The 11,537-nt window shown below is 33.4% G+C and overlaps 2 protein-coding genes and 1 long non-coding RNA gene across 3 annotated transcripts; 1 reads left to right on the top strand and 2 right to left on the bottom strand.

The window, feature by feature from the left end:
- Nucleotides 1-991: 991 nt before the first annotated feature.
- On the bottom strand, nucleotides 992-1,693 carry LOC128286388 (uncharacterized). The gene is made up of 2 exons (XR_008276929.1): nucleotides 1,320-1,693; nucleotides 992-1,194 (listed from the first exon to the last, which is right to left on the bottom strand). It is a non-coding gene; the product is annotated as an uncharacterized LOC128286388 (long non-coding RNA).
- A 1,404-nt stretch (nucleotides 1,694-3,097) lies between these two features.
- On the top strand, nucleotides 3,098-3,731 carry LOC108462791 (probable pectinesterase 29). Its single transcript, XM_017762693.2, has 2 exons — nucleotides 3,098-3,319; nucleotides 3,422-3,731. The coding sequence occupies exons 1-2, from the start codon at nucleotides 3,114-3,116 to the stop codon at nucleotides 3,591-3,593; spliced, it is 378 nt and encodes a 125-aa protein (XP_017618182.2). The 5' UTR covers nucleotides 3,098-3,113; the 3' UTR covers nucleotides 3,594-3,731.
- A 3,140-nt stretch (nucleotides 3,732-6,871) lies between these two features.
- Nucleotides 6,872-8,160, bottom strand: LOC108463453 (nicotianamine synthase-like). Its single transcript, XM_017763391.2, has one exon. It carries the CDS (start codon nucleotides 8,044-8,046, stop codon nucleotides 7,099-7,101), a length of 948 nt encoding a protein of 315 aa, XP_017618880.1. The 5' UTR covers nucleotides 8,047-8,160; the 3' UTR covers nucleotides 6,872-7,098.
- Nucleotides 8,161-11,537: the final 3,377 nt, after the last annotated feature.

Below are 11,537 nucleotides of genomic sequence, written 5' to 3'. Positions count from 1 at the left end.
GAGAGCATTTTTATTGTAAAACCTTTGTATGTTTTGTTTTACAAGTTAAGTTCTTAAGGGAGAATTTAGCTGTGAGAGGTCTAGTCTTTAAAATACAAAAGTGAGGATTCTTCACTCAGATGTATTAGAGCTAGAATCATTGGCTATATTTGTTTCAAAGATAATGGATTCATCTCATTGAGTTAAGTTGTGCAGACATAGGAAAATCAAACTACATAAACAATTTTGTTATCCCATGTTTTCATTGTGGCTATCGCAGTTATTGCAGAAGTGCCCACTTCTACAACCACTTTTGCTCACTCTGCTTGTAAACTTAACAACTGTTTTAGGTCAACATAAATACATTCGTGCATACTTGAAACATAGAATCATTATAGTTCACATGGTCCCAGTTTTCGTGCTGAATTACAAATCCTTTAGAAGGAATACATGCTTTTAGTGCCAAAAGGAAGAATTCGACATGTTTTTCATACCATAAAAGACAAGTTTCCTGAGATTAAGATACAAAGAAAGTTTTTTTTTTTTTTATAACCATAATCATAAACAAGTTAGTTTTTTTTATCAAAATCATAAACAATTTAAATAACAATTTGGTTAGCAATGATTATTTTCAAATGCTTCAAATGACTGCAAAGTAAGGCGGTCGAGTCCAAAATGATGAGCAAAATTATCGCACCAAAATGTGCAACACAAGGAGCTTAAGTATCAAGAGAAGCCATTCAAGGGAAATGTTTACAAAAGTAGATATTGTTATACTTAAATCTTGCGAAACCGCCTCATGATACATTGCTCTTGCAAGGTGTTTCATGAGCTAAGATAATTTGTGACAACAAGTTTTGTCAGTCAAGGCCAGGCCCACAGCTAGGAGAGCACACCCTAAAGGGACCACACCTTTGACAAAGACATCATGTCTACCGTATGTAAAATTTACTCGTTGTCTTGACATGATGACTCATACTTAAGAGGAAGTGACGTCAATAAATCAACTAAGTTTTAGGGAATATGAAGCCAATAGAAAAAAAACATGTGGTACCTCAAGAAGGAACAATGATACCCTTTAAAAGATCCCTCAAGAACGAGGGATAGGGCGCTCTCTCTCTTCCAACTGTCGTCTCCCAACTTCCTCCATCTCTCATACTATATTATCTACAACTCTCCACCCACTAAGCGAACCGTCCTCAATCACCGTCATCTCTGCTTTGTATTGAAAATACAAATTTCAACTCAGTTGAATCTTGTTATGATACCCAAAACAAGATTTTGCAATGCATACACAAAGTAAATGAGTTCAAGTTAGAACAAAGTGTATATAATTATACCAGCTAAAGGTTTCTCGATCCTTTTTAGCTTTGGCTTTCGCATGTAACGTCTCTGTTTTCTCCTTGCTCTCTTGACTTATCTAGTGGTGGCTCCTTGCTATTCTCTTTTCTTTCAGCTTTGGTTTTCTCTGGTTTTCTCTTACTTGGAGCTCTTTCTTTCTTTGTTTTTTTTCTCACCCTTGAGCCCCCTTAAGCTTGGACTTTTTAAAAGCCAAATTTTCTTCTTTTATTTTCCCCCTTGCCATGCTGCTTCTCTATCACATTTAATTTTTGTACTTTTTCTCTACTTTCACATGGTTATTCCTTGCCTTGTCTTGTACCCTCTCTTTGCTTTTAATTGTTGTCCTTTTTTTTCTTTCCCTTTGCAAAATATGGCTGCCATCTTTGCATGCATGGTCATCTCTTTTATATGTAATATTAATAACAATCACAAATAAATAAAAAGTCAAAGTCAAAGTCAAAGTCAAAATCAAAAATCAAAGTCAAGCCCCCCGAAATTTGAAATAAAAATTAACTTGGACTTTCAAAATTGAAGCTGAAAATTTTAATTATATGGATTACAACACCTATAAATTAGTGTCCTTTTTCATTATGAGTAAAAACGGTTTCAAAGCCATCTATGGAAAGCAGATTTTTGGGTGCTAATATGGTTTTCCCCTTATTAAGGAAAGTTATGCCTTGTTGGTCAACACAGCCTTGAGTTGTCTGGCTCACCCTAGTACCAGATTCTTTCATAATAATCTATCAGAAAATGGCTTATTTTCCCAATTTTGCCAGATAAACTGCCAAAAAGAAGAAAACAAATGTTAACTTTCCAGTTCAAACATATTATCTCAAAGGGTATATATATTGACCCAAGTCATTCTATTTTTCTACAATACTTAAGCTCCTATTCCATTAAAAAATGCAGTTTTTCAATTTCTTCCTCAACAGTAGTTTGCTGGTTTTAGTCCTCTCGATGTCAACCAAGACAGATGGTCAAGTTAGAAAAACTATCATAGTAGATCAATCAGGCCATGGGAGTTTCACCACTATTCAAAATGCCATTGATTCTGTTCCATCAAACAATGAAGCTTGGACACTTATTCATGTTAAAGCCGGTATCTACAAGTAATATATTTACCGCTGAAGCTCTTTGGTGTCTATATATATATATATATATATTTGCGGACCAATGAAGTGGTTTATTTATAGCTCTAATCTTATGCTTTAATATTTGTTTAGTGAAAAGGTGACTATCCCTAGAGATAAACCAAGAATTCTTCTTCAAGGAGAGTCATACAGGTTGACAATTGTCCAGTTTGGAGATGGGGGTGACTCTATTAAAAGTTCTACACTCTCTTTGTATGCTGACGATTTTGTTGCCATGGATATAACATTCAAGGTCTATCAACTTTAACTTTTTGCACGTTCAAGTCTAAAAATATTCACAATTATATTGAACAAATAACCTTTTTTGTTTGACAGAATACTTACAATCTTGAACCTGGAACACCAATTACATGGGCACCAGCAGCTCTGATCAATGCAGACATGGCTGCATTTTATCGATGTGGGTTTATAAGTGTACAAGATACACTGACAGATTCAGAAGGTCGTCATTACTTTGAAAATTGTTATATTGAAGGTGCTGTTGATTTCATATGGGGAAACGGAAGATCAATTTACCAAGTAGGCATTGACTCGGTTATAACCACACGAATCTCTCTCTCTCTGTGATTGAGGTATATTTACACTCAAAGTTTCATGTAGGGATGCAATTTAAATGTAACGGCATCGGCTCAACGTAGCGGCATGGCGGCTTATATCACCGCTCAAGCTCGGGATAGCGTAGTTGATCATAGTGGTTTCGTGTTCAAAGAGGGATGGATATTCGGAACAGGTCCTGCTTATCTAGGAAGAGCATATAAACCTTATGCCAGAGTATTGTTTTACCGCACGAGGATGTCGGGTATCATCGTACCACAGGGTTGGTCAGCGTGGAATTATGTTAAGAAAGAGTAAGATTTTTAGGCCTTGGAATTTTTTTTATCTTTGTTGGAACTAATGAGTCAATTAGGTATGGTTAGTTTTTGATAGTTTCATTGATAAAATTTGTGCAGAAATAGTATAGTTTATGCAGAAGTAGATTGTACAGGAGCAGGGGCAAACAAGTCGAAGCGTGTGGCATGGGAGAAGAAGCTGTCGTCTAAGGATTTGAGCTATTTATTAGATATCAACACTTTCATAAACAATGGAGGCTGGATCCAAAGACAACCTAAGAGAGGCTCTTAAACATGTTTTTTTTTTTTTCCTTCTCTTATAACACATGTTGCTTAGACGTTTTGGTTTGTTAGCTAATTTTGTTGGAGTTCAAATTTTTTTCTTCCTTTTTTAAAGTTTTGTTTCGAATAAAATGTTGATGAATCTAAAGTTTTTGATCCGTTTTTATTTATCACCTTTGATTTCGCAATTTGTGACCCTCAGCACTTTCATCATCATCATAGCCCTCACCTCAAGTTCAACCCCTCCCCTCAAATAATCACTTAAGGCTAGGCTAAATCAATATTTTACGGAGTTAAAAATTATAGTTTATGCTTATCCAAATTCAATTCGATTCAAATTAGAAATTTAATTTTATTTAAGTTTATTTATATTTATAAATAACTAATTTAAACTTAATTTAAGATCATTAATTTATATTAGTCTTTAATTTTTAAAAAATATTTATATTATTTTTAGTTTAATATTTAATAGTTTTACATATCTTTTTATTTATTAAATTTTTATATAGACATTATAACATTTTTTAATATTATATTGGGTAAATATATATTTTGCCCCTAAAATTTTCCATTTATATCTAGTTGATACTATTTTTTGGACCTAGTTCATACTTGAACTTGTATTCCATCAACAGTGATGGTATCTCTGCACTGATACTGTTAGTTTGTACTGACGTGACACTGGTAACCAATCTAGCGATGACACATGGTAACTTCTTAGTATGCTACATGGCAAAACATAAATAAAAAAATTTTAAAATGTAGAAATTAATAAAAAAAAGTACACTTTTTTTCAACATCAAGATTGAACCTAGACAAATGTTTGTCCAAAGATATCTGATTCTAGATACTAGTTTGTCTAGATTCATTCCAAATGTATTGTTAGCAAGTTTATATGTTTTTAATACATAAAATTACTAAAAATGTATATCAAATGAGTCTAGACACTGGTTGTTCAAATGCATTTGAATCTAGACAGCCATGTGTCTAGGTTTATTCTTGATGTGAAAAACATTACTTTTTTTTATTAATTTATATATTTTTAAATATTTTTTATTTCATTATTTATGTTTGCCATGTGGCATATTGAGAGGTTGTCACGTGCCACAGCCAGATTGGTTATCAGTGTCACATTAGCACAAACTAATCATGTTAGTGCAATGGTATCAACCTAGATGATGGAATATAAGTTAAGGTACCAACTAGGTTAAAAAAATAGATATCAGTCATATACAAATTGAGAAGTTCATGTGGCAAAATTTATATTAAACTCATTTAATATTATGATGAAAACATTAAAATAATTTAAGGGTAAACTACACCGTTAGTCACTAAACTATGGGTAAGTTTTTGTTTTGGTCACTTAAAAAAGTTATAAGTTGGTCATTGAACTATTCAAAAGTTTTCATTTAAGTCACTGGGTTATTAAAATTGATGCTATATGACTTTCTTTGTTCACATTGTTTGCACCAATTGAAAGCTTTTTTTCCCATTTTTTTCTATAGTTTAGTTTTGGATCTCATGAATCTACAAACCAAAATTCTAACAACTTTTTTCTCTAATCTTCGACACTGATCATCAGATCTATTTGATCTAAGATATATTCTTCTATTTATTGATGGGTATTGATCCACTATACCGATCGTCAAATTGTTGCTTAGAGCTCACTGGCAGAACTTAAAAAAAAAAAAACTTAATAACCTACTAACTTAAATAAAAACTTTTAAATAGTCTAGTAACTTGAATAAAAACTTTCAAATAGTTTAGTGACAAAATTGTAATTTTTTTTCAGTTAAGTGACCAAAACAAATATGTACCCATAATTTAGTGACTAATAGTGCAGTTTATTCATAATTTAAATTGTTGGTATATAAAATTTTAACAAATTGAAAAGATATGTGAAATTAATAAATATTAAACTAAAAATAATATAAGTATTTTAGAAAAAAAAATCTAAAACCCCCATAAAACATACAACATATAGCTCCTGTTCACCCCTATTATCACAAGAGATTAGCACTCCCAAAGACTTGGCAAAATTAAGTAGCGAATACCAAGCAAACAATCAGAGCCAAAATTTAGGCAAATCCGACGGTCAAAATGCATATTGAACAGATTCTAGACCCCCACTTACCATTGATCGTCAAGGTCTCTACAATCACCTCTTTCTTCAATTTCATCAATAAATTTCTTTTACCTTTGCTGCACAACAACCATGTCCAAAAAATTCAAAGTCATCCTTTATAACTCATAGTCCAGTTCCTTCTAGTAGACTTTTACACCTAAAAACTTTCGATAAGACTAGCACCCTACAATCCAAAACAATCTCTACTTCAAGGTGGAAAGATTCATTCAACTTGGTCGTTGAAAGTGACTGCCAGTGTGTTGTTAACTGGCTTAAAGATCCTTCTAAAGCCCTTGGGTACTTAAAAAAAATACCATATGAACATTTCATCATACCAAAGCTCAACATAGAGGCACCCCCTTTCACTTTGATTTTCATGTAAGAAATTATATATCTCACCAATATCAAGTTTGTGGCATGGAAGAAATGGGATCAACCATATACATATATTTGTAGTAAACAAAGACTGACAGACAAAATTGAGTTTGGAATTAGGGTTTTTCCGACAGGCTGACGGTTGCCATAAACAGATAAAAGATACTTAGCTACCTGCACAACCAATGATCTATAATTGCTCAATGACTGCAGAATCCAATAACAATAATGTCGTCTCAAACTGATTTTTTTTTCTCCTCTTTAACTGCACTATCTAAGTAGATAAGTTTTAAGAAAACAAAAACTGTAAACAGGAGAGGAAGATTAGGGCACGAATGTATGTATGTGTGTGTGTGTGTGTGTGTGTTATCAGTAAAATAGATCTTGTTACAATCTTTTCAATCACAATATTGTAAATCCTTTCAGCTAAAGGAATCAATGATATAGTAAGACCATAGGATGATGGTGAACAAAAAGTTACTTCCAGAATCCAATAACAATAATGTCGTCTCAAACTGATTTTTTTTTCTCCTCTCTAACTGCACTATCTAAGTAGATAAGTTTTAAGAAAACAAAAACTGTAAACAGGAGAGGAAGATAAGGGCACGAATGTATGTATGTGTGTGTGTGTGTGTGTGTTATCAGTAAAATAGATCTTGTTACAATCTTTTCAATCACAATATTGTAAATCCTTTCAGCTAAAGGAATCAATGATATAGTAAGACCATAGGATGATGCTTATAGGTACATATCTCATATATATATCATGGCAGGCGAAGCAGAAAAAATTCAATCAATGAAGTACTAATCACCTTGACAACAATTTTTGAACCTGATAGGGCTGAATTGGATCTTCTAATTTATTAATACTCAATATGAAAAGACAGAGAATCCATACTCGATATATAATTTGTAGATAAGCAAAAACATAGCCGAAAATCAAATGAAAAATGTAAGGATCCAATTGGCCTAATAGAAGAACACATGATGATGAGAGTTAAAAGGGGCAATTCGATCAGGAGAGTTGATCCTCAATATCAAGTTCCTCGATCAGGTTCACGTGGTTGAGTAGGGGACTGAACATATCAATGTCCGAGCACTTGTTGGGAAGTTTAGGGTTCTCAACGGTGGGTTTTGTAGTTGGAACTTTACGAGCAATGACCACTGAATTAATAACTTCATCAGTAGGATGGAATACTGAGAGGACCTCAAATCCTGTTAGATCACAAGGGTCAACAACTGGATAAAGGAAAGCCCTAGCACCATGAGCACTCCTCAGCATTAAAACTGCCCCAGGGGCCATATACTTAGACAAATGACCAATGACTCGAACTTTAGCATCCTTATCCATCCCTACAAGAGCAGCCAAGAAAACAACATCATAGTCTTTCAAAGCATATGTAACATCCATTATGTCCGTGGTGTGAAAGATCATTCTTTCAGATAAATCAGGGTCGGATGAAACTAATTGGAGAGCCTTGGAATTGGCTGAAGGGTCAATATCATAGTTATGGAAAGAGGTGGTAGTGAGATGGAAAGAAGCCAAGACAATTGAAGTGAGGGGAAGAGGACCAGAACCCACAAAGGCAACTTTGTTAGGGACATAATCTGAGCAGTGTTTTTTAAGAATATCGAATTCAAGTAGGCTAAGCTTAAGATAGTTAGAATAGTAAGGGAAAATGTTGAGATGGTGAAGAGGGTTTTCATAGGATCCTAAGATGGTTGAGAAATGGCTCTCAAGGAGACCCTCAGCTTCCCCACATAGTCGAATCAACTTAAACCTGATTTCTTGAATTCTTTTGCAGAGCTTGGTAACATCAATAGGGCTTGGTGGCATGCATGTGAGGACAAGTTGTGTGAAGAGCATGTTGACATCCTTGGAAGGTTTGAGACTCTCGAGGCTCGAGATTTGGTCATACAACTCGCACACTTTTTGTACCAAAGGATCTTTCTCCCAAACCATGTCGACACTATGAGGAAGCTATGGAAACACTCAATTTTAAACTCTTCAGAGAGCTAGCTTGAGAATGACAATCTCAGTACCTCCATTGGAGTCCTTATTTATGGCCAAATGTGGGACCACACCATGCTGAGGGTTATATTGTTTTTTAGCTTTTTGTAACTTCAAATTTTAGGTTAACTTTTAACTTGGAGCATTAATTTACCAGGATGGTCAGCTGTGAAATATTGCTTCATATATATTTCTGGGTCTGATCATTTTGATGGATCCTTTTATGTATAATTGTTTAATTTACATGAAAATAACTAGATGGTTAATTTCTTGGGTAATCTTTCTTTCCTGGACACCATTTTAGTTTTTTTTTTCTTCCCATTCTTTCTTATTTTGTCTTGTCAAATCCTTCAAATTTCATAAATATATATTCTGCATAATTTTCATGTCACCATCCATTTAGCATCATCATCAGCTCGTTGAAAGTAGCTTGAAACACTATCCGTCCTTTGATATTTATATATATATATATATATATGCGCAAATTGAGAAGTTGTAGTGAATTACTTGAATTTCCATTTTTTTAATAACCCAGAATTTTATTAATTCAAAATACAAATATTACAATCTAGCATAAAGCTAGAAGGTAACAATATAAATATCACTTCATTTTCAATTTGACAGACGTAAGCTCTATATATCTTATTATGAACTGAGCATGCTGCCACAACACAATTGTCCATATTGCAAATGTTCATGATAAAATTAATAAGTTTTTCTTTCTCACTCTTTTATGTAAATTTCCACAACACACCCCATTCTATAATGGCAAGCTGATTGTAGGGTTAAACTAGATTAGTAAGTTGAATTGAAAATTGATATATTTAATAATTTAATCGATACAATATAAATAGAAAAATGGATGAATCGCTTAAAAAATCAATCACCTATAAATAATTTATCAAACCTATTAAAAAACATTAAGAGCCATGTTGAAGCTAATTTAAATATTTAATTTTGTTATTACAGGAATGCTTATATTTCTATTTTGTTTATTAACTTTATTTTTATTTTATTTTTATTTTTATGAATACTACGGATTTCTTTAAGAATTTTTATGTTATCATAATTGAATTTAAAATTAATAATTTCATCCATTCAATCACCATTATAATTCTTACAACACTGATGACAGGAGACTTGGTCATTGGTTTCGTAAAATCTTATATGTATATGTATATGTATAATATAAATTCAACATAAATATAAAATATAATTCTTAAATAATTTTTCAAATACATGAAAATTAAAAAACAAAAATTAAACATACTCCCACCAGACGCGTAGTAATTGTTGGACTTTAACTTGTCCCTTCGTTATCCAAAGTGGAAGTTTGAAGGATCTTTTCCTTTAACAATAAAGACATAATTGAAAAGTTATCGTATTAAAAAGATAACAAAAATACAATCTTAAAACCGATATTACGTCTACAATATCTTATCACAGAGAGAGTAATTCACTATGTATAAACAATATAAGATGTTATCTAAATTTAACTCACTCACTAAAATCTTATACATCAATTAAGATTACTCTCACTGCTAAAACTTTTCCCTTAAAAGTTCACCTACAAATTGAACCTCACAATAGTTTGGTTGCAATGTATTTGCACTGAAAATAAGTTCCTAAGATGACTTAGATCTCTCTTTATTTCATACAAAATCAAATAAACAAGCTTTCTTTAAATAAACATTATGGGCTTGTTAATTCCTAGCCATAGTGAACAATATATCCCTTAGAAATGATACTCAATTTCATTTCACAAGTTTACATAGCAAAAGAAAATTTTTTAATATTAATCTCATTATAAGTTCTTATCATATCTTTTTTTTATATAATCTCTTAAATAGGAGAATAATACACTTCAGTGCACTCAAACCCACTTTCTCCTATATTGACAACAATACTAATACCAATCAAGTTAAGACTTAAGATAAAAAAAAAACTTAAAACTACTCTATATGAATTGTAGCAATCAAGTTGTGGATATAGTTACAAAGTCATTGAAAGCTGAAGTTTCCCAATATTTGAGAAATTGTTTGGAGATAAAGCTTATAAAGAAATAAGTTTAAGGGGGCAAATTGTTAGAGTAATAGTTGGCTTTTGTTATTGCTGTTAAGTTTATTGATATCAGTTATTAACAACAGTTAGTTAGTAGTTTCTGTTATTGTTAGCAGTTACTGACTGCATGCTATTCTATATAAGCATGCACAGCTTCTCCTCAAGAATGTAATTTTTCTGTATTCTCTTGAAGTAATATCAGTATTTTCCATCATTCTTCTATAATCTTAACATGGTATCAGAGCTCTATTCTTTCCTGGCATAATCTCTCATGACTTCTCCTCCCAATTCTTCTGATATTCACTCGGCTACTCCAGCAATGTCCTCTCTTCCAAATGAAGTTGTTGACAGTCGATTTTTCTCTACCAAGAAGATCAGTGTGATTCTTGATGATAATAATTACCTATTGTGGCGTCAACAGGTTCTTCTTGCAATCAAGACATATAAGCTTCAGAACTTCGTTGATTCGTGCTTTGTTCCTCCTTCTCAATTCATATTTGATGATGCTGGCGTCTCGCACGAAAATCCTGAGTTTGCTCGATTTGAACAGCAAGATAGTGCGCTTGCATCATGGTTACTGTCATCGGTGAGTCCTTCTGTTCTTCCTTATCTTATTGGTCTGGATATAAGTCTTCAAATTTGGAGAGCTCTAGTTAGTTTGTTTGGCAACAAAACCACTTCTCAACTAATGTTTTATAGAAGGGCGTTACATTCTCAGCGAAAGGCTGATCTTTCTATGAAAGAATTCTTGATGAAAATCAAGGGCTATTGTGACAGTCTTGCTAGTTGTAGAGAGGTTATCAGTGAGCGTGAACATGTTACAACCATTCTTAATGGCTTATCATCTGATTATGAGTCAGTACTCACAATCATTACTGCAAGTCTGGTGCCTTATAGTGTCCAGGGGGTTACTACTATGTTGCTTGATGCTGAAGATCGTCAACAACTCACTATGCTTGATGCTCCCAGTTCTGCGAACATGGTCTCTCACCAGCCTACTGCTCTTGAAGTCAATACTATCTCCCCTCCAGCTTATCGACCCTCAAGAAGTCGTGGTCGTGGGTGTGGTTGTTCCTCAGGCTCTCGATTTCAGTGTCAGTTATGTGGAAAGGCTGGTCATTTTGTTGATCGTTGCTATTATCGATTCGACTCCACCTATAAGAGTACAGCTTATAGGCCTCCTCCCACTCCTCAGGCCAATGTCTGCATGGTTGGCAATGGTTCATCTCTTAATCCCTGGGTTTCATCTTCTATGCCCATTGTGCCTCCCTACTCACAACAGAATTGGTTTGCTCCCCCAGTTTATCCTCATGCATGGACTAGTCCGTTTGCTGTTAATCCTTTACAGCATGTCAGTGCACCTATTCCAGGACCATCACCTT

This window comes from Gossypium arboreum, chromosome 13 (assembly GCF_025698485.1).
Source record: "Gossypium arboreum isolate Shixiya-1 chromosome 13, ASM2569848v2, whole genome shotgun sequence".
Lineage (NCBI taxonomy): Eukaryota > Viridiplantae > Streptophyta > Magnoliopsida > Malvales > Malvaceae > Gossypium > Gossypium arboreum.
The sequence above is the reverse complement of the archived record's forward strand: the minus strand, read 5'-3'. Positions and strand labels throughout refer to the sequence as shown.

What these genes read in the sequence shown, in the direction of transcription:
- LOC108463453 (XM_017763391.2), bottom strand. Translation starts at nt 8,046, where the DNA reads ATGGTTTGGGAGAAAGATCCTTTGGTACAAAAAGTGTGCGAGTTGTAT.
- LOC108462791 (XM_017762693.2), top strand. Translation starts at nt 3,114, where the DNA reads ATGGCGGCTTATATCACCGCTCAAGCTCGGGATAGCGTAGTTGATCAT. An exon ending in TGGAATTATGTTAAGAAAGA is followed by an intron (nt 3,320 to 3,421) that starts GTAAGATTTTTA and finishes AAATTTGTGCAG; the next exon opens with AAATAGTATAGTTTATGCAG.